Source organism: Pteropus medius, unplaced genomic scaffold, assembly GCF_902729225.1.
Source record: "Pteropus medius unplaced genomic scaffold, Ma_sr-lr_union100, whole genome shotgun sequence".
In the NCBI taxonomy this organism is placed as follows: domain Eukaryota; kingdom Metazoa; phylum Chordata; class Mammalia; order Chiroptera; family Pteropodidae; genus Pteropus; species Pteropus medius.
Window position 1 is genome coordinate 12,944,440 of NW_024340699.1, and position 24,296 is coordinate 12,968,735.

The following is a 24,296-nucleotide window of genomic DNA, read 5'->3' on the forward strand; positions in this document are numbered from 1 at the left end:
TCCAGCCCTGGTCCTACGTGGCTCTCCCACATAACACCTCTCCCACCCCCACTCCCGCCCCCCAGCAGAAAGACTGCAGAGAGCGAACTGCAGTTCTGTCACGGGCGGCATGGCGAGAACTGCCAGAGTGAAACTGTCACAGTCAGCAAATGCTGTCTGGAATTTATGTGAGCTGTAGAATTTCAGAGAGCACGGACAATAGTTTTTAGCGCTTTTAAAATTAAATTCCCATCTTGCACTATTTCTGCAGACATTTTTCTTCTTCCCCACAGTGGAGAAAACCCTTTTGCTACTGTGAAACTCCGACCAACGGTGACAAACGACCGATCGGCACCCATCATTCGATGAAAAGACGGCCACGGGGCTCTGGCTCTTCTGTGTTAAGTTCTCACTTGCGAAACAGTGGGTAGAGTTTGGTGTGGGCTGTAGCTGTCGTACCGCTTCACCAGAGCACACCTGATTTAAAATGTCTTCTACTTGAGCAAATCAATGCATTTTCTCAATTTCACATAGTTGGGGTTTGCACATTGTCTTTAAGATAAATTTAGTGACCAAGTCAATCATTTAAAATTTTTCTCAAAAAATAGTAAATTTGGTTCCAATCCTTACTGTATCACTTTTTAAGTAGTCTGATTATGTTTTAAGTAGCCAGGATAAGGGACAGTCAATGCTTTCACAACTGGCTTTCTGTACCTGAATGAGAATGAGACCAGTTTTGTTTTATAAAGCACCTGCTCTGAAGTAGCATTATGATGTTTATGCTAAAGGAACATTGTGTAAGTTTACATCTTAGCATGCAAATTATTTTAAGCAATATAAATTATGGAAATATATAAAATTTAATTTTTTAACTTAAAATTTTTGTTTAATCAAATGCAGAGCTACCCAGATGGACAAATCCTCAACTTTCTCATGATTTAGACATAGCTGTAGAGCACCGATAAACTGTGCCTATCCCTATTACAGCCATGACATTTAGTACTTGAATCAACTTTCCAGAGTTACTGAATTTGGTAATTCTGAGTTACCAACTGAATTGACCAATGAAAACCCGCCAGGCCAAAGCAGTACATGGGTCTGGCTCACACGTGCATCTCGGGATTCCACGTGCAGAAACCGGGGTGCTCTCGCTAAGCTTCCACCATCACTAAACTTAGATCTCTTGGGGTCCAAATTTCTCCACTTTTCAACCAGGTACTGACTCGTGAACAGACCGATAAAGCCAGGAGGACCCTGTGAGCCTGGGTCTGGTGACTGGGAGGGTCTGCATCTTAGCTGAGACCTGGCCTCCGTGGGAGGAGACTCTGAGCAAGTGGCCAAACGTCTCTGGCTACCAGGGATTTAGGCCCCATTTCAGAGGAGTGGAGAATTGTGATTAAAATTCACAGCCAGGCCAGGCACTGTGATGTAGGCAGGGAAGGGGGCTTGTTGCTGATCATAGCATTTGCTCCTTCAGTCTCCCCATAAATACTATTTTTCCTAAAAGCTTGAAATTGATCAAGGTCAAATGCAGGTATAACCAGTGTAAGTGTATGATGTTTCAGGTTCATAGTCTTATCCTCTTCCTGGCTGGGTCGGCCAAGGACTATGTGAGGGCTCCCCCAGGACCGACTCAGGCAAAGTGCAGTTGTCAAGCAGCACACCTGTCTTGAGAAAAGACCCTCCAGCCAGCGAAGAAACCACAATCAAATTCAGTTAAACTTAGGGAAGAGCAGGCTTCACAGAAGCCCATTATTTTCAACAGGGGGAGAGAACACGGTGTAAGTTTTAGAAGCGAGAGGGGTGGGAGCGTGTCACACCCTGGCCCCCCAACCTCTACATCCCCCACCCACTCTGGGGCCTTCCAGCTTTGTTACAGGGTCACACTGGGCCTGGACTCTTGGATGCAATTTGTAGACCCACCTGACTCCCCCAGCCCCAGGCTACACCTTAACAGAATGTATTACAGTGGTCACTTACCTGCCTCACAGGATGGGGAGGCTTGCCTTGTCCTTGGCACCGAGGTGCATGTTCTGTAAATGTCAAGGTATTGTTTCATTATAATAATAAAAGAACTTGAAAACATTTTCTTGAGTTTTAAATGCCAACAAGAAATAACACGAGACCAGCGCTGACCACGAGTTGCAGTGTTGCAGCGAGGCGGTGTGCGTGTGAGCTGTTGTCTGTTTTGTTTGAAACAGGTTTGAAATTTTCCAAACAGAACACTACTTCTGTGAGTGGCAGTGTACAAACACGGAATAAGCAAAACCAGGTAAACAATGGTATGAATTTCATTTATTTAAAACAGTATTTCTCACCTTTTCTCACCTTTCTCAAATTGAAGACTGCAAAAAATAAAAGCAGTGCTTTATTGAGTTGTCGTTAACCCCGGGAGCAGTGTTGCTGCGTGTCCATACTCTGTGACCCCCGTGCCCGGGACCCGGCCTGCACGTGCCGAGTCTGTCCCACCTCCCTTTACAAAACAGTCCTGAAGCGGAATCAAATAAAGCTCCTGTACACGACATTTACATCAGAGAAAGCCAGCTGGGTGCAGGAAAGCCAGGTGTGCTGTTCCCTTTAGGTAAAGGTTGCTCCACAGTTAGGGCATCTTCGCTTCCTCAAGGCGAAACAGCAGATGAACCCAAAGGGGAACAAGATGATGGCCAAGAAGATGCCCAGGAAGGTGAAGGAGTCCTCCAGGACCCCGACTCTGTGGAGAGAGAGGGCAGCACTCGGGTTAGGGTCCTCGGCCTGATGTCCCAGCGGACCCCTGACCCAGAACCCCTGGCCCCTCGCACACAAGAGCAGACTGACGAGGACCCCTGGTGCCTCAAGGTGACTGTCTGCAAAGGCGGCCCTTCCCCCTGCCGGGCATGGCTGCATGTGCCACAGACAGGAAGATGAACGACTAGCAGTCACCACTCAGAAAACGTGAACATCACTACTTACAAAGGCAAGAACATTCAGTTACCACATAATCTGCTGCATTTTCTTTACAGAAGAAGGAAATGCTAGTTCCTATAAAAATCCTTGCATCTCTGAAAACAGCAAGACCAAGAAAACCACATCATTTGAATGTTTTTTCCCAATGTCGAAAAGTTTTACAGTCACATCTCCCTAAAAGGAAATTCCAAAAATAGGGATAGAGTTCAGAATTGTTTGCTTTTTTTTTCGGGGGAGGGGGGGAGCCGATTTTAGTTGAAAGAATTAAAATAGCCATGTCTCGCTTACCTTGAAAAAATTTCATCTCAAAGCTGCTGCTTCCAGAAAAAGTCAAGTTCACCTTTAACACGCACAATATACGATACCTAAGACACCTAAAGAGCATCACCCAAATCACGTGCCAGTGAGTGTAGGTGCAGGAACCTAAAGTCACCACTGTTGCTAGGGTCATTTTCAAAGGCCCCAGAAATGGGAAGCAGGAGCCACGTGCTCAGCTCCACCCCTGCTCCTTAGCCTACTTCTGGAAAGCTCTGGGTACAGAACTGAAATTAAAGTGAGACCCACAATAGCCAGCTCAACCAAAGGAGAAATGTGTCACTCCCAGGAGCCAGGGAAAGCCAACCAGACCAAGCTCCTCCCTGGGTGGCCAGGGCACCACCCTATGACCTGAGGGTCTGTGGCAGGCAAGACACTTCACCAGAATTCACCAGACAAAATAAGAAAAAGAGGGTTCGGGGTGCGCCTGTCCTGAGGTGGGAAAGGGCCTGGCAGGAAGCAAGGTCAGGCCAGGGGCCTGACCGCCTCTCCCTGCTTTCAGCAGGGAGACCCCGAGCTCACCCTCGCATTCCCAAAGGGGAGGACCTGTCACCAAGCCCCCAGAAGGCCCATTCCCATGCCCCCCAACCTGTCCAGCCCAGATTTCTCGATCTTTCTGAAACCACTTTATCCACTCCTATCCATCAAATGCTGCTAAGGACCCCAGATGCCCACGATGCCCTGCAAGCAGCTGCCACTCCCTGTTTTGCCCCCTTGCATGGAGAGAAGGAAGGTTCAGATTAAAAGACAAAAGAGCAAACAAGTGTCAAGGTGAAATCCACGCAAATGCTGAAGCTGCTGCTGCTCACCTGCCCCCGGGGCCCCACGCACCCGAGCTGCAGGGGGAGCGCCTGGCTCCAGCACGCGGCCACGGGAACGGGAGCCGGACCCACTCCCTGCTCCGCCAGCATTTGTGGGAAAACGTACCAAAGAAGTCTGGGTTTCACCTGCTCAGATAAAGGCGAACTCAGTGCCCACCTGCTTGGGGAAACTGCCTAAAACACTCCTAAAAAGGGACACAGGACATGCGCTAGAAGCACTTCCCAAGGCGCTCATCCTGAAACGCTAGTCGCCCCTTGATGAGCGCCACAGAAAAGAAAAGGGTTCTCCGGTCAGTCTGGGGAACCTGCCCTCCCCCGGAGCCCCAGCTATGCGTTAGCTGAGGACAAGCTCTGAGAAGTCCGCAGCGAAGACGCCGTGAACCTCTGTTCCACCCCGTTTCCCAGGCCCACAGGCCTGCTGGCACGGAGGCCTGAATGTGTCGGCGGTCACCGTTTTCATAAACACAAGGTTGTAGGGCCACCACCACACAGTTCCTCAGCCCCACCCCCGGGGCTGCCCCCCCGCCCCTGAGACTCCAGGCCCAGCGGTGGGGCCCAGACCACCCGCCCCAGCTTTCAAGGCCCTGTCAGACCCCGCTGAAAAGCACCTGAGGCCACGCCGCCAAAGGAGAGGACGGGGGCTTCAGGCAGGCCCCGACCCACCAGCTGTGTCCCCACACGTAGGAGGACACGGCTGCTCTAGGCTGGGAACACACCTGCTGTGTCCACGGTCATGGCCAGCCGCTCCTACAACTACTGATGCTCATCAAGCCACTTCCAGTGGAGCTGGAGGCAGCCCGGCGGCCGCAGACCACCTGGCGCTCCGGCCCCACACTGGCCCCACGCCGGCCGGCATCCTGCTTCCTCCACGGCTGAAAGCCCAGGAACGACATGGGTCTGCGCATCCCGTTAGAATGTCCAGTGAAAAAGCAGAAGACAAAGCAAACCAGGCCTCATACCCAGGTCATCTGTACCAGCCAAAGACCTTCCAGAGGAAAAGCCTCCCTCTGAAGGAGTTGCCAGGGTCCTCACCCAGCGTCCCCTCCAGGGACCAATGAGGCCCCAAGTACAGAGACTACCTACCAGGCTGGATACTCGGTTACCTCACCTGACCATCAAAGCCGTAAAGACAGAGCCTCGAAGCCAATGTGTCTACTCAAAGGCTCCAGGAGGTCTGGGAGGCGGCTAGGGTAGGGCCCCCCGACCCAGATGTCCCCTCAGTGCCCTGGAGGGGGTGCAGATGAATGCCCAGCGCCCCCCGCTGGAGAAGCCCCCTAGCTGCCGTGGTCTCGTGAACCCAGCCACAAGGACTGCCGTGTCACTGGCTGCTGCCGTCCTGCAGCGTCAAATGTCAACTGGCAGCAACCCCACCTGCCTCTTCCTTCACTCTGCCCAAACCCCAAAACCCTGGTCTATACCGTCTAAAGCTGGAAAGAGCCCAGGAGAGCTGGTCCCTGTCACCGGGCCCTCAGTGCCACGAGGTAGGGGGACTGGCTCCGCCTGCGCACTGATTCCCAGAGGCCAGGAGACCAGCCTGTGGAGCTGCTTGGCGTCCCCTCACCCCTCAAACCTGCAGTTTGCCATCCAGACCCATCACTTACTCTGGCCAGAGACAACAGGCAGCGAGGGCCACCACTTCTGACGCCCTCAGTATCACGTGTTTGAGACCTACAAGACCCGCCCCGCCATGTTCCTCCCCAGCCCTGCCCACCTTGCTGTCCCCCATTCAGCCAGGCCACCAGATTGCCATGTCCCCAGAAAAGGCAAGGATATTTTCCTTCAGAAATGAGGGCTCGGCAGAATCTAGTTCCTGCCAGCAAATCTGTGACCAGACCCCGGCCACCATCTGAGAGCAATGGCCTAAGCCCGGGGGACATAAGAATGGTGTCTGGCCAGCAGGAAGTTCCAAGCACAGGGTCAGTCCTTGGGTGCCACGCCTGCCAACCCAAAGACCTATGCCTCTTGACCCACAATTCCAAATGCCAAAAGCTCTGAAAGCAGAACTTTTTAAATAAGTAATATATTTGCAGCAAACTCACCTGGTGATCCCACGTGACCTGCTCTGTCCACTTAATGTGAATATTCATGTCTTACCACAGAAATATTAATGTTTTGACTACGGGTACTGCCCCAGACCTCAAAAGCAGTGCTGGCATAATTTAGTTTTTAAAATCCCAAATCTTCTGAACTGAGAAATAGTCTTGCCCATCCTGATGCAGCGACATGCAGCCCCCTACCTGTTCCCATGGAGCCTGGGGAGGGGGGAGGAGGGATACCCTGAATAAGCATGGGGTGGGGAGACCTGCCCCAGGGGAAGACCGCGCCCTCCTACCAGCCTCTCCCCAACGGCCTGCACCCTTCTCCCCAAACCCCAAAAAGCTCCCATTAGTCCTGGATGAGGAAGTTTCAACTCTCTGTCAACTGGCTCAGAGTCCACGCTGAGCAAGCGGCTCTGGCTGTGGCTGCAGGCCCCTCCCACATTCTTGAGCAATAGGTGTGGGGGGAGGGGTCAGGGAAGGGTATGGAAGGTGGGGAAATTAGAGAACTAATTCTGAAAATGTTTAACTCCTGACTCTGACCTTCCGAGAGAAAGTGGCCACTTGATTCCACTGACATCTACTGCCCAGGGGACAGGCCTGCGTGGGCCTCCAGGATGAACAGGATAGAGGCCCGGTAGCCCACGAGTTCCCAGAGCATCCTAAGGCCAGGTACCCAACCTGGAGGAACCTTATCCTCGCCATGTCCTATATTCCTCACAACAACCCCACCCAGGCACCATCACTGTCCCCCTTACAGGAAACTGGAGCCCAGAGAACGGAGGGCCATGTTCAGGTAAGCGGGCTGCCCCACCCAGACCCAACGGACACTCGGGCAGTTAGTTAGGGACCCTGCTCCATCAGCCCTCTGCGTTCAGCCCCACTCGCTCCACCCAGCACGGGGAGGCTCAAGGTAGCATCCAACCCCAGGAGCAGCCTCCTGGAAGCACAGCCTCCTCGGGAAAGGAGACTTCCTCCTGGTGGCCACAGGACGAGCGGAGGCAGGGCAGGGGTGAGATGCCCCAAACACCCGGCCAGCCACCTTCAGAGACCAAGTCACGTGCCCCCCTCGGGAGGTGCCTCTGCCCAGCCTCCAGCTCTCTCGGGGTCTCCACTCCAACAGGTCTCCCATGGGGGCGAGGAGCTGCCTTGTCGGGGACTGTGCTCAGGACCTCCACAGAGCCACCGGCCACTCCAGGTGCAGCCGTGAAGAAGCCCGATGACTTGGTAGCCATGGGCCTCCGAGCCAAGAGTGCAGGCCTGGCCAGGGCAGGGGCCTGGAGGCCTGGGTTTCTGGGGGCCTTCCCCCCTTAGGCCAGCGAGAGCCCACGAGGCTGTGGACATGGGCAGGGTCTGTCCTGGTAGCCTGCTTTCTAACCAGTCCGGACATAACCAACTCCCCAAGGCTGTCACATGCCCCACCTCTCATGACCCCTCTCCACGCCACCTTGTTACCCCATGCCCTGAGTTACACCCTCAAGGCCTGCCTCTGCCCCGGAGAACTCTCCGGGTCACCAGCAGCCCGCAAGCTGACCTCCCAGCTCACATCCTGGCCCTTGCTGCCTTGACCTCCAGGCAGCATCTGACCCTGACAGCTGTGCCTTGAGCCTCTATCTTGGCTTCCAAGACCCTGCTTGTTCCTGGATTACCTCCTACCTCTCCGCTCACTCCCAAAACTAAATATCCAACGATACCCGCCCAATGTCAGCGGAGAGTCTGGTGCGGGCCAGGCTCTGGGCCCACCTACCACACATTCCAGCCTTTGACCCCGCTGCCCCAGCACAGCCCAGGGTGAACCTGGCCAGGCCCGGGATCCCAAATCCACAGTGCTGCCACTTCATCCTGCATCTAAAGACAGCCACACCCCCACGGGAGGACCAGATCAGAGGCCCAGGGGCCTTGGCAGAAGCCCCAGCAGGCCAAGGGCCGCAGACAGAGGTGAAATGAGGAGCTCACGCATTCATCTGCTGGAGTCGAAAGAAATGCTCGTGTGGCGACTACAGAGGAAAGATGGAGTCAGGCTGCCTAAGGGAGGCGAGACAGAGGCAAAGAGACAAGGGACACAGGCCTCTTATGCCAGACCTCAGAGGGAATCACAGACGTGTGACCAGCAAATTTCTGCCAAGCTGCCAGGAGGGAAAGGGCCAGAGCTTGGCAGGCTGGATGGAAAGGGCAGCAGTGCAGTCACTAACAAGTGGCCCGTCTCCCAGCCCGACCACACCACACAGACCGGCCACACTGGGCCGTGCCCTGGGGAAACCTCTCGGCTCTCCCCAGAGAGGAGCCGCCCCCGGCCCACGCTCCCAGCCAGACCGCGGGCCAGCACCGCTGCAAAGGCAGAGAGGGGCCTCTCGGGGTGAGGGGCCGCCCACTCTCCAGCAGTGAGGACAGGGACACCCCCACGTGAAGAGCCCAAGTGTGGGGAGGGCCCTCACTGCTGGCGGCTGGCAGCCACCCGCTCACCCCCACAGAAAGGAGGGCCTGCAGGAGCACGCGCCTTGGGAGTCTGTTTGCTCCCAGCTCGGTCCCCCAAACTTGTGTCTGAGCACCCACTCCTCCTCACTGCCTGCCACCCACCGCCCAGGCAGAATGGTGACCCCAACATAAAAGGGAAGAAGCCTGTTCTCAAATGCCGACGCCCTCCCCTCAGCCAAGTGCAAGACCCTCCCCAGAGGGCAGAGCACAGCCTGACCTTGATCCAGATTTGGCATGACTGGGGGCCAAGGCAGAAGCCACAGGCCTCCAAATGGCACAGCTCCCAGCCCAGGGAAAGGGAGGCATCAGGAAACGTTTCCCACCCGGCAGTGGCCTGGAAGCCTCACAGCCCTGAATACAGCTCAGCCTTGGCTCCCCGCCTCCACCAGCCACGCGGCCCCTGCGGCTGGCGTCCACCCCTCCCAGCACAGGGGCCTGGGCTGAAGAGAGCCTCACAGACCAGCCCAGCAGATATCCCCACCTCCCAGATGGCAACTGGTAGCTACAAGGCCAGGATCTGAACCCAGTTCCTCCGGCAGGCTAGGCGGTGCTGGGAGGTGGCAGTCAGACGTGGCAGGGAGATGCTGGAAGTCGAGCCCAACCCCTCTGCCCTGGCACCATCCTGACCCTCCTCAGATTTGGGACATCACCTGAAGAACCCTCACAAAACAAAAACCGGCCCTTGGAGTCTTCCAGCTGCGCTGAGCGGGGGACAGAAGGACCATGCACGCAGCAGGGCTCCGAACATCCAGGACCAGCCTCAAAGCCAAGTACAGCAGGCTTCTGTCACCCAGCTTAGTGCAACTTCCCAGAGTTCCCGGCGGCAACCTCCAGAGGACCAAGCCTTGACCCTTGCCCAGCCCAGCCCAGCAGCACGTGACCAGCCTCGGAGTCCCTGCCGCGTCTCATCTCAGCCCACTCATGTGCCTTCAAACTCCAATGGCTTTCACATCCCCTCATACCACATGGAAGGTGGCATTCAAAAGTCGGCCACTGGTCTGCCACCCTCCTCACGGTCCCAGCCCTCCCCTTCACATTCTCCAAAGGCCTAAGTTGTGTCAGAAAAGATACCCTTTTCGGATTTGCAAACGAGGTCCCCTGGCTGGCTCCCCCGGGCCCACAGCCCCCGTGACTGGGTTAAGGGTGGCTCTGGGGCTCCGGCGCTTTGCCACCATCTCCATCCTGCCCTCCTGCTTCCCAGGACCTGGTCCCCCACACAGCTGCTCCTGTGACCCTGGATCATGAACTTCCCTCTGACTCCACTCTGGGCCTTCCAGATGCGCATTTGAAATGAAGTCGGAGCTAAACCAGGTTCCCAGTCCCACCTCGGAGACTGGAACTTCCTCCTCCCAGACAGGAAACACGGTCCCTGCCAAGTCTGCGCTGACTTTCCAAACGGACCAAGCATTCGACTCGGCCAAGGGCAGGAACCAGGTCATCCCTGAACTGGAATCAAGACTCACACATGACAGGCATCTAGCCCGCCACACAAACAGCCCTCGGACGATTCTGGCGGCTTTTCTGAGGGTGTGAAAAACCACTCCTGCTCCAAAGAAAGAACTGTGGCATTTTCATCCTCATGCAGCTAGCTGCCCTCCAGCTCCTCGCAAACACACTAGCCTTCCGAGTCGAGGCTCTCCCTCCCAGCACGGCCAGCAGCCACTTCCCAGGGGAAGGGGACCTTCACCACCTTCGAGGAGCAAGCGCAGAGCGAACTCGCAGGTCCCAGAACTGGGCATGAGGCTGTCCGTCCAACTGTTAACATTTCTGCATTCCCCTCACTTGGGACTCCATGGCCCAAAGGGAACTCACCCCGCTTGCCCCATGAATCATGTTCAGTTCTCAGACTGATGAACCCACCCCCTCCCACACCACAACGTGTTCCAAGCCAAGACTGACCAGCCCCAGCCACTACGCTTTGTAAAGTTCTGGGTGTGTGTACTCTTAGAGGCTCCTGGGGGCCCCTCTGACATACCTGCACACTGGGCAGCCGCCGACGACAACGATGGAATTAGCAGGGTACCGGGTGACATTTCGACTGTGGATGCTGTAGACTCTGGGGTGGTGAGTGGGTAGCCCTATGATCAAGAAGGCATATCATCAAGGGGCCAGGAATGAAGATCAGGGGACTTGGAGGACCACCTCTGTCCTTTCTCTCCATCCCCTACCGCCCCCTCTAAAAAACTCCATTTCAAATACAAGACCACAGCTGCCTTCACTAAGTGCCTCCTTCACTAAGGGCCACAGCTTTACTAGGTGCTAAAGTGCAGACAAGACATCATCAATAAAGTTAATTTGAAACGGGGTTGTGCTGCGTCCCGGGAAGGGCGAGCCTGGCGTGCACAACCCCAAGGTGGGCTGAGGGTGCTCGGGTAGCGCCCAGCTGCAGAGCCCGACAACAGCTTCCTGGTGCGGGAGCTTTGCCCCCGACTCTTCCCCACGGGCCACAACTCCAGGGCCCTGCGTTCCTGGCACCGGGTCTGCCCCTCGGCAGCGCCCGGCCGCGGCTGCGTCCCGAGTAAAGTTGGTTTCGGGGTTAAAGGTCGCCACAGGTCTGACTCGCCCCAAGTTTACTGGCGGGACCAAGGGCCCCGCGCCCCGTCCGCTCGGCCCGCCCTCGGCCCCGCCCCGGGCCCCTTCCCGGATCATCTCCCCGCCCCGCGACCTCGGCCCCCAGGGCCCTGCCTACCCCCCAGGGCCGTCCCGCGGACCCCCGCGGCCCACCTGTGACGAGGTAGGGGTAGGGCGGCGGCGGCGGGGGCGCGGCGGGGATGGCGCCGTAGCCGTGCGGGCCGCACGCGAAGTCGCCCTGGCCGGCCTCCAGGTTGTAGGCGGGCGGCCGCTCTTGCAGCAGGGGCTTGTGGTCCATGGCGGGCGGCGCCCACCGCGCCCGGCCCGGCTGCCGCTCCAACTCCCGCTCCGGCTCCGGCTCGGACTCGCGGGGACGCCCGGACGGCGCAGAGGCGGGTCCCGCACCTCGCGGGCGGCGGCGGCAGCGGCGGGGCTGGCCCCTCTCGCGGGCTGCGGGCGGGTTTCCCCTCCGCGCCTCCCCCCGCTCCAGTCACAAGACCCGGGTCACGTGGCGCGACTCCCGGCGGGGGTGCGGCGCAGGGCGGGACCAAACGGCGTCTTAAAGGGGCCGCGGGGCTGCCCCACTGGCCACTTGTTGGCCATGACCCTGTGCATCTTACACTGTGATTTCCCTCATGGCATCTGCGCCCCCGCCCCCAGCCTCCAACCGCGAGGAGGTACCCCCACCCCACCCCCTTCTACACACTAGCCCGCAGACGCTACACTGGGGTCGTGACCTTTATGGCCCTTGACCCTCGGCCCAGCGCTCAGGCCGATCCCACGCATCTCACTGGGTGGAGACTTCTTGCTAGCTGGGAATCCGAGAGCCCAAGCCCACCCACCATGGGACAGGGGCCTGGAGCCAGGACGGCCTGCAGTAAGGCCTTGGCGACCCCCTGTTTATTTCTGCTCCCGGGCAGAGGGATTCGGTCTCCGCCTTCTGAGCGACCCCGGAGCCCAATCAGGGTACAGCCAGGGTCAGTGGAAGTGCAAACTCTTGCAGGAAATAGTGGGGAGTAGCTAAGTCACGCTCAGCTGGGGTTTATTACTTCGCTTTTCAACATATTACGTAATATACAGTACTGATTACAAATAACTCCTCCGTTGGGGGCAGAACCCTAAATATTGGACTCCTACTGCTTGACGGGCACTGCCCCATCGTTGTTCCTCTTGTTCCTCCGCTTTGTTAATCTACACGTCAACCCAGGAGGTACTTTCTTAAATCCCTAAAGAACAGAGATTAAGACTCAAAGAGGGTAAGTGCCCTACACCTGACCACCATCACCACTCTGTCAGGCTCCCTCACACCTAATGCTTAGGGGGTTCGTTATAAGACTTTGAAAGGAAAGGTCTGCAAGCTTGAGGCGTCTCACATGTGTAACTCCTCTGCACCTCCCAGGACCTTCTGTATCATTTGCCTGTCCACCCCTTTTCAGACGGCTTGCACCTTCACCCAGCTCTGGGACAACCACGGCTCCACTCAGAGCCCAGCAGGTTTTTAACTTGCCATCACAAACTATTGCCAACTGCACGCTAAGAGGAAAGGACAGTGCCACAGAGCTGACTTATATAGAAAGAAGTCCCCACCCCTGGTCCCTGATTGGTCAGTTTGCATGCAAATGAAGACTCTAAATCCTCACAGTGTGATTGGTCTAAAAAGCATTATTCTGATTGGTTGGAATAGAGTTGCTCTGATTGGTTAGTGAAAATGCTAGTGAGACTATAGCTGTGCGCCTCTCAATAGCAGGGGAATCTCAGACCTAACTTTGATCCTGGAGCATTTTTATAAGGGTCGCTTCAGCTGGGCTGGAAGACAGTGCAGGAGGCTTGGTGGCCCAGTCTGTAGCTTCTCCCTGAAACGCAGCATGCATGAGGGACCTTTGTAAACAACAGCTGCTAGACTTTGGTTATGAATTTGAGCCCACTTAGCCAGGAGTCCTTTTTGGCAGATATGTTCTTCTCGTGGTCATCACCTTCATATTTATCACGAGTTTAGCCCGTCTGTCTTTTATCTCCTGTGTTGGTCATCGTGCTGCCAATGCTGTGGGGAGGAATGTAGGGCAGGCCAGGTAAGGGCCTGGCTAGCATTAAGGGGAGAGCCAGGTCGAGAGTAGAGATGGGCTGACAGTGGACAAGACTTTCAGGGCCAACAAAGGTCCTGGCCTGTAATGGGGCAGACATGGGCTCCTCAGAGCACCTGCGAGAGAACCGCAGGGTGAGAGCAGCTGAGAGTGAGACTGCCAGTGAAAACAGGTGCGACCCTCTGCCTCATCAGCCAGTCAGGCCTCCCGACACCTGGACAGCTGTGGACACCCATGTGGGGCCCCTGTCCTTCCCTGCCTTGCAGACTGCTAACAAGCAGCGTCAGCTAGCCCAGCCATGTCCTTCCTGTCAGACTAAATGTAAGCTGGCAGCTGTCCCTTCAGCTTCATGGCTAATTTTCCCTTCCTCATGGGCCTGTGTTTGCTAATCAGACTCCACAAAATCCGGAGCCTCTGGCTCCCTTCTCGTCCAATAGATTCCCCCCCAGCAGTGCCTCTAGCTTGGAAAACACGGTGTGGCTTGGAGATTTCCCAGCATCACTGACTCAAAGCAGGTCCCTCTCCTCATTCATCCAGCAAGTTGAGTGTGGACTGCTGTCCCGGGTTCTGCCATGTAAGGCCTGGGGGGACAAAGATGACTTACCAGGGACACAAAAAAGGAGCAGCCTAGACCAAAAAAAAAAAAAAAACTCACAATGGCAGTGCAGTAAGGCTCGTGCCGTGAGGGCGTTAGAGGTGCCCATCAGCCCTAGGTGCCCTGGGAGTGCCAAGGCAGGAGCCCCGCCCGGAAGGCCAGCGGCGACTCGGTCTGAGAGACCAGGGGACAAGCATTCCGGGCAGAGTGAACTACAGTCACAAAGAGCACGCCATAAGCCCATGACCTGCCAAAACTCTGGGTCCCTCAGTGTGGCTGGAGACCTGGGAACGTCTCCAGGAAGCGGGGGTGGGGCTGGCCAGGGGATGCGGCCCAGATGTTGAGGCGGGATGGCAGTAAAGCCAAACTGCGCCCTTTACACTGGGGCGGAGGAAGAGGGGGTCTGCACGTTAGAAAAATGACCCTGGCAGCAGCACGTGGGGGAAGGGAGCAGGGGGAGCAAGGAGGAGAGGACAGCTGTGGAGATGGGGAGGAGCCTGTGAGAGCGGTTAAGAGCCCATCAAGACGTGATGCCTCCTGGGTGGGTGTGGAAGACCCAGGAAGCTCGGGTTTCTGGCTGCAGGTGACAGCGGATCAAGAGAGGCCAGCTGGAGAGGGGAAAGGGGCAGAGGTCACACCGCTGCCTAGGTGCATGCATATCCCAAAGTGAAGTTCGTTCGCTGACCTAACGGAAGGACGGCACGTGCAGGAAGGTATCTGTGAAGCATCCTTCTGATAGAAGGTCCGAGATGCTCTCAGGGACCAACGGCCGTTCGCCAACTCAGCCAGCATTTTGGAGCGCACGGTCTGCCCGGCGGCATCCTGCCTTGTGCAGCAGCCCAGGCTCTGATGGGGTGGGCGTGGCGCTGGGAAGTGTTAAGCGCTGGGGTGGGGGTTGTGAAATGAGCAGGGTCAAGGGCAAAGGGAGTCGGCAGGGCCATGCGGTGGTGTGTGATTCTGCATCCGTGTCCAGAGTGGGCAAGTGAGAAGGTGAGCAGAGCCGTGAGGAGGCCAGAAGGACCAGCGTTTGTGTTTTAGGGGGAAAGACAGTAATAGCATGTTTATAGGCTGGTGGGGACAATTGGATCCCGAAGAGGGAGGATGCAGAGAAAGAAGGACGGAAGAGGCCAAAGGGCACAGGGTCTGGTGCCCAGAGGGAGTCCAGATGCGTCGCCCAGAGAGAGGGGAGAAGGCGGGGCACGTGGGCGGCGGTGCGGGTGGGCGAAACAAGAAACAATGTCAGCACCTGAGACCCAGGATAGAAGAGGGAGTGTTGAGTTTCGAGGAGAAAAGACAAAGGTATGAAAGTCACCGAGGAGAACGGGTGCTGGACCAGGCCAGAGAGCGGCGACCTGCGGCGTAAGAGCGGGGGTCGGTGACGCTTACTTCCAAGTGAGACCAGGCGTTAATCGCACACGCAGCGTACTTTACATCTCAGCTCACCCTCCAGCCATCCTGCGAAGTAGGCATCCGTATCCCTCGACCGCTTGATGAGGAACCCGAGGCACAGAGAGGTTTTGTAACTTTTCTGAGGACTGCCAGCCAAGTAAGGGGGCTCTTCAGACCCCACGTCCAGCCCGCGGGACCCTAATCATCACAGCACACTGTCTCCACACGAGGTGCACAAGAAAAGCCACTGTTTGCTGATTTTAACAAATACATCCTTACTGAAGACGACTTGGACCACACCTTCTTCTGTGCATAGTTTTCAGATAGCTGAAATTCTGTTCTTAATCTACTTTTATATCATGCATGCATTTAAGAATGTTTAGCATAGCCATTTCCATGAAAGTGAGTAAAAGGGATTTTAATTGCTATGTGTACATGTTTTGTTGGGAGCACTCGGCATGGGACCTGGAGGGGCAGTGGACGTGCTGGCCCCTGCCCGGGGCTGGAGGAGGTGCCACTGCCCTCCAGACCTTGACAGTTACCAAGTGCTCTCCTCAGATGGAACCAGAGGAAACCATAACGAGGAGCCTGCCCTTTCTGACAGGCTTGCAGAAGTGTGAATAACCCATCACATGAGCGTCTTTCACATTTAAGCCTGCATCTCACAAGGGGCGGGGAGGAAGCAAATACCGTTTCAAGACCCGAGGCTGTAAGCAGTAACAAGTGCCTGGCTCAGAGAAGGCCCTCGCCAAACATATGCTATTTGCTCATTGTTTACCTTAACTACATACCGAGTTTTCGGTTTTAACAGTGAGCCTTGAATTCTACTAGGCAAATATTTCTAAATATTTTATAAATTAAGCACAAACGTTTCTACACAACACACGACTTCACGGCCAGTCACATGGTACATGTTATCGTAAGTAATATATACATTACTGTACTTAAATCTGTGCTCCTCTCTCCACTAACAGGTGGTCCCCACTGGATGACCACACTTACTCGTGCACGGAACATAGAAAGCATCGCTTTCAGTCACCATTTTCTAGCAATCCTCATGAGAACTGAGTAAATTCTGGTTAGCAAGTTTCTAGCTGAGTAGGTCTCCAGGCAGCTGCGCTCACCCCTGCAGAGCTGTGCGATAGAGTTCGTGGACGTACGACGCATGGACAGATGAGAGGCTAAAAACACGGGGTCGACACGTCTGTGGCAACCACACACGAAACTAGTGTAATGCCTTTAACTCTGCCATATTCAGAGTCACGGGACAGGGTGCTTGTCCACGGCTTCTTGACTGGAGGCAAGGGGAGTCCCGGAAGACGTCAGCCAAATCTGGAAGTTGTGGGAGGCCCGTGGAGGAAGTGGGCTGTGGTTGGAACACCTGGTTCCCATCTGGACTGGTCTACAACGCCCCGTGCGACCTGAGCAAGTCACCTCGCCCCTGGGAGCCAGCCTTGCTTACCCCGAGACTGCCACATAATTTCAGAATTTTCACGGTGTCCCTTCTGTGGGGGCATTTTTACCTCACCGACTTATAGACTGACACGTTTCTAAATGGGAATGTCAAGGGGGAAACCAACATCTGTCACGCTCCTGTTGGTCACTGTGTGGTGATTCGTACTTCCTATCGGGGCCATGATACTCGAGTATTATTACCCTTGGTTTGCCGATGAGGAAAGAGCCTGTGCCCGCCACGTCGTGTCTGCTGACCCCCTCCTGGGCCGGGACAGTGTCATGGAACGCGGGACGTGCTCAACAACCATCAGAGTGAACTCGAGGCCACTTGCCCGGGGTTATTTGGCAAATAAGTGAGGATTCAAACCTAGGTCCTTCTGCTTCCAGAACTGAGCCCTGGCCCAAACACTGTGAAGCGCATTCTCAGACTAGAAATAGGCCTGGAACATTCCAGAAGGCCAATCCTGGTTTTAGAAACTCTAGAGTGCCCAGAGAGAGACGGGAAGATGGCTGTGAAGACGACGAAGGCTCGGTGGATTTTTGTGATTAGTGTCATTCAGGGGTAGTGATGTCACCCCAAAGCTGTTCTGCCCTCTGTCAATGGACGTTACTCCGGTTTACAGAAGGTATTTCCCTCTGAGACCCATCCCAATTGTTTATGGCGGTAGAAACCAAGGTGAACTTGAAGTGAACTTGTACTGAATCTGGTGACAACCAGGCATCTTCTTTGGTTGGGGGAAAGCAAATGACCACTGCTGAGCTGAGACGAAGATGTCACTTCCTGGGGTCAGTAGAGGACTTGTGTGAACCATCCCCAGATGGTGGTTTTTCACAGGCCCGTGCAGGCCCGTGCGGGTCTGGGCCCCCTTCTCTCAGCTCTAATTCTGCTTTGCCAGAACAGCCCGTCTCGGTCCCGCAGGCCACAGCGCAGAGGCAAACCAAGGCTCCGAGGCGGAGCTGTCCCGGAGCCCGGGCTCTGCAAGGCAGCGGGCCTGGAGGGCCGCAGTGGGCTGGGGTCCTCAGGAAGCAGAGGCCGCCTCTGCTGCCAGGACCCTTTCCTCATACCCCATCCCTCTCCTCCTCCTCTGGCCAAGCCCACCCTGCTCTCCCTCCCTGACCCCTCCCGGTGGTCCTACCTGCTGCTTGCACTGTGGACATGGCTGGCTTCGGGGAGACGCCCCTGGGAAGAAGCTTGAGGAGGGGGCTGGCTAGAGCACCCTTACGCTCCGGCAGAAGACAGGCAGCGTCCGACAACATGAATGAGTGATGGAAGAGAGAGCCACGAGGGAGGAGCCATCTCGACAGCAGTGGCCTGGGAGGAACTAGGCAGGGCAGGCCTCTGCAGGGGACAGAATGCAGCCTCACAATCCTGCCCTGACGCGAAGATTCTCAGGTTCTGAGCCTGGAGTCCTGCCGCTAGGAAGAGGCTCGCGGTGCCACCTACCACCTCACCTCCGGGGGCTGGACTGGTTGGGGAGACGCCTGTTTCATACCACTGGCGAGGGGACCCTTGATGAAACCATGACTGTGAGAGGTAGGAACTGTAGGGCCAGACAGGTGGGGACGAAACGTGACAGGCACCAAAGACAAAGGCCCGGTGGCAGGCTTCTTCCTGTGTCCCTAGAAAGTGTCAGCAGGAACAGGTGGGGAGGGGACTGTAGCCTTATCCATGAGTAGGCCCTCAGATGAGGCCATCATGCATTCATTCGCTTTCGTGGGTCATTTCCCTTCCTTCCCCAGGACAAATTCCTTCTGCAGCTCCAAAGCAGAGCTAAGGAAAAGGGAAATGCACCCCGCACCTGTGCCAGGAGAATGTGAGGGCCCCTGGGCACTGTGTATGAGGCTGGTGTCGGGGTCCAGGAAGGCAGGGGCTGGCAGGAGGAGCCCGGCAGGGTCCCCTCTGTCCAGGGCGTGTCCTGGTCACTGGCTGCTGCGGGAGAAAAACTGGAACAGGTACGAGACGTAGACTAGTTCCTAACGGCACACCACGTACCACAAGGCCTGAGGAATGAATCCATTTTCAAACGGAGCTGTTACCTGACGTTTCCATGATTACAATAAGCAAAATCCGTAAGCAACGTTTCAGTGAAAACACATCCTCTTCCTATATTCCTACATATAGAAACTAGAACCTGTAGTCTGGCCTTTTTTTAAACAGCCTCACTGAGGTATCTTCAAGGCTACACGGCCTTTTCTATGTCGTGACTGGCCCTGGCCTCTGTCGTGTCCAATGTCTCTGCGAGCCCCTCACACCGACTACCGGAAGAATCATCCTCAAGGGCCAGTGCTCTGCCATGCTCACCAGCACCCCACTCCACTCCCTGCTTCAAACCTCCAGCGGCTCCCCACGGCCCGCGCTATAAAACCCAAGGCCTTCCGAGCAGCATCTGAGGCGTCGCACCCCTGCGAGGAGCACCCCTCACACGGGCCGGTCTTTCCTTCCTCTCATTCCCCGCATCGCTCACTCGGCACGTTCCCATGGGACCCTTAGCTGGCTGCTATTGAGTCGGCGGGGTAGGGAGGGCTCCCCGACGTCTTCCCGACTAAGCGCACAGGCTCCAGGAGGCCAGGCCGTCTGGCTGTCAGTCTTCCGTTTCTGTGAACTACTCACTAGGAACCCACTGGAGACTCAGTTTTCTCATCCATAAAATGAGGTGATAGTTGCACCCACTTCACTGGATTTTTGTGAGGCAAACGAGGCAGTGGGTGGCACCGAGTAAGCACCTGTGGGTGGTATGTGGCGGCTGCCTCTAAGCACTGGGTGCTGCTGGGCACCCTGCACATTGGACATCTACGCTAGGTAAAACATGCCAGTCCCCCTGCCCCCGACAGGTGTCACAGTGAAGGGCTTAGAGTGGGCCCTGTCATCTTTTCCCACTGGTCACGTGTATACATATAATCTACCAGGGTTGGCTTTGTCCCCATGTGAAATTGCACTCTGTTTTGTGTGCGATTTGCTTTTTTTGCTCGGAGATCCTTGGAAATCCATCGAGATGCCCATGGTCTCTGTCCTCTGTCTTATAGCAGAGGTTGTGTGCTGGAAAACCAGGTCCTCCGCTCCGACGCCAGAACGCAGGTCCTCTTTTCCTTGGTGCCGAGGTCCCTAACTGTCCCAGGAGCACCCGGCACGAACTGGACATCCGCATTCCCGGTGCTCTGTTTAACGCTCAGTTTGAGCTCATGTCTAGAGAACCAAATGTTACAAATCTTTGTGGGGTGGTTTTTTTTTTTCACATCTAAACAACAATTGCGAATATATTAAAGTAATTCTCTTGAAGAATACAACTGCAGTTAGAAACATGCCATGGTTGATTCTTTTGAATACTGCAAACACCTTAGATAGAGAATAAAGCATGTACTAATGTAAAGATAACAAAACCAATTTCTTCAAATATCAACATCGTGAGTTTAACTAACATGTTTATTATTTCCTTTACTTTTTTTAAAGTACCTTTTTAGATTCCAGCTATATGTACTTTGATATTTTTCCAGGGTTGCAGGCCTCAAAGAAAAAGCATACCATCTCTAACCGGCTGCGTCAAGGCATCTGGGTTATAAGCGGACTGATTCTTGGCGAGAACTGGTTACTCTTCCCAAAGCCATCAGATTAAAGTTGTTTTTCATAAGTAAATGCCACTTGCTGCGTCTACAGGTCTGGAAAGTTCCAACCTCTCACAAAGGTTTTTCTCTGTAACTTTGTGTCTCCCCTACAACGATGCATTTTAAGTCTTGCTTGGTAGCATTACATAACCCATCTTTGGGTTTTTATGATTGATTAACGTAGCCCTATCATTATGAAACAGTGACTTGATCTGTTAGCATTATTAAAAACTTATGTTTGCCTTATTAATATTGTATTAAAATTAGCAAGGCCATCTAGAAATTCCATCGCCAAAAAATGTAGGATTCAATCTTTGTGGTCATGTCTTGGGGACAATTGGGTAGTGCATGACCTGGGAACACATGCTGAGCCTGCTCATTACCTGACTTGTGTGTCTGAGCACTGGGGTGGGCACCCCTAGTTCTCACGAGTAACCACCAGTGCTGACAGTTCCTGCTTGTTCTGGGGCTACTGGCTTTGTTCATTGGTCCCATGCATTTATTTACCTGTTTCTACTTAGGATACAGACAGAAACACATATACAGCATCACTTCATAATCAGGGGAAAACAATATGCCCATATGTTAGCAATGTCCTACTGTATTAGGTTTCTATGCTACACAAGAAATTACCACAGATTTAGCATCTTAAAACAATGGACATTTATTATCTCACAGTTTCCGTAGTTGAGGAGTCAGCGTGGCTTAGCTGGTCTTCTGCTCAGGGTCTCACAAGGCTGCATTCCAGGTGTCGGCCAGCCTGCATTCTCACCTGGAAGTGTGGGTGGAGAAGAATCTGCTCATTCGAGTTGTTGGCAGGATCCATTTTCTTGCAGCTGTTAGCCGCCCTCGGAACCTGGAGGCTGTCCTTGGTCCCTACCCCATGGCCCTCCCCAGAGACCACGATACCGCAAGGCCAGCGGGAGAGTACCTAGCCTCAGAAAGGGCCAAGTCCCTCTTTAAAAGTCCCTTGCCTAATTAAACCAAACTCATCCAGGATAATCTCCCTTTCAATTAACTCAACATTGAATTTTGTGAATACAGCGTGACGCAGTGGTAATAACAGATCGCTATTTTCTTCAGACTCTTGAGTGAAAGAAAACTCGTTCAAGGTCACCGGTGTACATACCAGCAATATGTGAGTGCTCGCAGGGTGCCAGGCACTGATGTAAGGGCTGTGCACGCACCTTCTCACTTCATCCCCCTAACAACCCAGAGGGCAGGCAGGTGTTGTTATTCCCAAAGTCAGGATGGAGAAAGAAAAAAAAAAAAAAAAAGACGTGACTGATGAAAGGCCAGGCACAGTGGTCACAGAGTCTGAAACGGTGTCACTTGGGCTAGGTTCCCTCCCTCCCGAGGACCCAGGTCAGCTTCTTGCCTGACGGTGATGACTGAGGAAGACCCCTGTGGGCCAACTCCAGTTGGAGAAAAGGCAGAAGCCTCTAATTCACCCTGATGGCTTTGTGGAGTCCCCTGTCTAACCCTGACCCTAGCCTGTCTGGGGGGGAACGGCATTAGTGGACTGGCTGAGGCTGGAGATGTGGGCTGTTATGGACTATGTTTAGTTGAAACCCTAATCCCCACATTTAGTTGAAACCCTAATCCCCAGGGGGATGCTACCTGGAGTTGGGGCATTTGGGGGGTAATTAGGTCGTGAGGGTGGAGCCCTCGTGATGAGAGTAATGCCCTTACAAGAGGTATGAGAGCGCCGGAGCCCCTGTCCTGTGAGGGTACAGCAAGAGAGTGGCTGTCTACAAGCTAGGAAGTGGGCTGTCGCCAGACATCAGATCTGCCAGCACCTTGATCTTGGGCTTCCCAGCTTCCAGGACCGTGAGAAATGTTTTTTTACGTCATCCAGTCTGTGGTATTTTTCTTACAGCTGCCAGAGCTGACCAAGACCCACGGGGGGTCAGTGAGGCAAAGGAGGTGGCTCCTCGGAGGGAAATTAGGGTGCTGCAAGCAGGACGAGTGGCTGCCGGACTGCGGAAACATTAGCCTGGAAGTAGGGAGGCCTGGATTCCGCTGTCTGTGGCACTCCGGAGCCATTGTACCTCCCCCTCTGGCCTCAGTTTCCACATGCAGAGAGGCACTGAGCTAGGAGCTCTCCATGGTCCTTACAGTGCTGATGGGCTGTCACCGAGTTCAACGCCCGTTTTCCTGAATTCATTCCGAGGGTCCCTGTTCCTCTCCCTGCCAGGCCCCTTTCTGAGCCCTTGCAGAGCTGACTCTTCAGCCACTGTCAGGAGGTCCGTGCTTTTCCGCCCTTACCACAACTGACAATCCTCGTTCCCGTTTCTTGTTTATTTTAACCTTCACGTCTCGTTTCTCTGCCGTTCTAGCCTTGCCGCTTCTCTCCCAGGCCCGGCCCGGTGGGTTCAACCCCCAGCTCCATCACTTACTATGTGAGTCGCTCGACCTCTAGCCCGTGCTCTCGTCTGTAAAACGGGAACACTGCCACCACGTGCCTCTGTGGGTCGAAGGCAAGGTGCGTGCACGGCACTCACGGTGGCGCCGGCTCCCACCGAGCACGCGCACGCTACAACGGCGTGGTTATGATCTCTGCTTATCTGGGTCTGGGCACTTGGCCACCTACATCACTGCTCAGTGAGAGTTCCAGAAACACTTCAGAAACAACACTGGATCCAGCACCTTTCCAAATGATGGAGAGAGGGCTGCTTTCGGAGTGACAGACATTACTGTACGTATATCTGGTGTTCGGGATAAAGGGGTGGCTGAGCTGGCCAGGCTGGGCTGGCTGGACCTCCACGGTTGCCTGTCGCCCGCCGGCCACAAGAGAGAACGCTGGCTTTTCTGCCACTGGCTCTGCCTCCCTTGGTAGTCTCGGTTCTGTGCAGCGCCCATGAACTTTTAAGCTCCAGCTCGGCAGAACTCACTGCTGTGCGCCCTCCCCGACTCCGGCAGACCCCTAGGCTTCCCCTGCACAGCCGCCACTGTCCTGTGTGTCTGTCCCACCTTCCTTCCTCCACTGCCACCCTCACTCGGCCTTAGATCACAGGGAACGTCCTGAACGCTGGGCCTCTGTGCCCGTGTATTTTGTAGGTGCTCCACCCCAACCCCTCGCATGCTGTACTGTAGTCATCTTCCCCTCTGTCCCCCTGACCGCCCTGTAAGATCTTCGAGGGGGTGACTTTCTTACTCATATGGGGCTTCCCGGGGCTTCATGCCTGCCTAACACATAATAGGTACTCGATCCTCATTAAAGGAACGAAGATGCCTCCCTCGATCCCCAAATAACATCCCGCACTGGAAAACATCAGAAGGGCGTGAGCCAAAGGGCGGAGGTTGGCAGAACCGGCCTGCGCACGTGTGCGTTCCTGTCTCCACCGGCAATGTGTGCGGCTGCCCCGGCCTCTCCTAACGCCACCTCCAGCAGGCCCTCCGTGTGTTTAACGAGGTGGTTAGGTCGCTCCTGGGCTCTCTCTGATGGGGTTTATCTTTGCTCACCACTGTTCATTTTTGCCTTTCTCTGTGGAAACTGCCACTCGCCGGCAGTAAACTCAATCACAGGTGGTTCATGGTATTTTTTTACTTTAATTCTTACCATCATCCCGCGCTTCGTAAAGCCAATGAGGCAACGTCCAGTGGTGAGCCTGGTGCTCCTTGCTCCTCAGCTGCAGCCACCCCCGTCGCCCCTCGGCCAGTAGTGCCCGCTCCCGGGGTGGCCCACACTGTTCGGAGCTCCTTCCTCGCACTCTGCTAAGTAATTAATTTCAACACTTCTGTTTCCCCTTGTAATACTTAAGCTGGGAGATGAAGCAGCCAGAAATGAGGTGTTTGTCTCCCTTCCCTCCATCTTTGTCAGAGGAAAACTTGCGGAAACTGTCTGTAGAAAAGTGCAACTCGACATTCATGTGCACGTTCAGATTAGCAAATCTAAATACAGGCAACGATGCCTTCAAGTGAAGAAGCGATGCTTTTGCTCTAAGACAAAAACTATATAAATCTCTAAAACCTAAAACGCAAACAATGGGCTAAACCTGCAAGTCAGTGAGAGTCGCTTATGCCTGAGAAACTC

General features: G+C 54.9%; 2 protein-coding genes and 2 long non-coding RNA genes across 5 annotated transcripts in view; 2 read left to right on the top strand and 2 right to left on the bottom strand.

The window, feature by feature from the left end:
• Positions 1-2,065, top strand: part of BAIAP2L1 (BAR/IMD domain containing adaptor protein 2 like 1) — a 67,691-nt gene extending 65,626 nt beyond the window's left edge. Inside the window, exon 14 of the mRNA XM_039878517.1 lies at positions 273-2,065. Within this exon, the coding sequence (XP_039734451.1) occupies positions 273-348 (76 nt within the window). The 3' untranslated portion in view covers positions 349-2,065. The remainder of the gene's footprint in view (positions 1-272) is intronic.
• A 189-nt stretch (positions 2,066-2,254) lies between these two features.
• BRI3 (brain protein I3) lies at positions 2,255-11,632 on the bottom strand. Its single transcript, XM_039878542.1, has 3 exons — positions 11,294-11,632; positions 10,545-10,647; positions 2,255-2,689 (listed from the first exon to the last, which is right to left on the bottom strand). Exons 1-3 carry the CDS (start codon positions 11,436-11,438, stop codon positions 2,557-2,559), a joined length of 381 nt encoding a protein of 126 aa, XP_039734476.1. The 5' UTR covers positions 11,439-11,632; the 3' UTR covers positions 2,255-2,556.
• A 3,357-nt stretch (positions 11,633-14,989) lies between these two features.
• On the bottom strand, positions 14,990-21,467 carry LOC120615466 (uncharacterized). 2 transcript variants are annotated; one of them, XR_005656280.1, is made up of 4 exons: positions 21,390-21,467; positions 20,937-21,032; positions 17,797-17,999; positions 14,990-17,441 (listed from the first exon to the last, which is right to left on the bottom strand). It is a non-coding gene; the product is annotated as an uncharacterized LOC120615466 (long non-coding RNA). The 2 variants fall into 2 exon arrangements; XR_005656279.1 differs by having other exon boundaries at positions 17,301-17,441; positions 17,797-19,844.
• Positions 18,057-20,506, top strand: LOC120615475 (uncharacterized). The gene is made up of 2 exons (XR_005656282.1): positions 18,057-18,194; positions 20,153-20,506. It is a non-coding gene; the product is annotated as an uncharacterized LOC120615475 (long non-coding RNA).
• Positions 21,468-24,296: the final 2,829 nt, after the last annotated feature.

Coding starts and splice junctions, on each gene's coding strand:
- BRI3 (XM_039878542.1), bottom strand. CDS start 11,438: ATGGACCACAAGCCCCTGCTGCAAGAGCGGCCGCCCGCCTACAACCTG. Junction 10,648..11,293: donor CTACCCCTACCTCGTCACAG/GTGGGCCGCGGG, acceptor TCTTGATCATAG/GGCTACCCACTCACCACCCC. Junction 2,690..10,544: donor GGCGGCTGCCCAGTGTGCAG/GTATGTCAGAGG, acceptor CTCTCTCCACAG/AGTCGGGGTCCTGGAGGACT.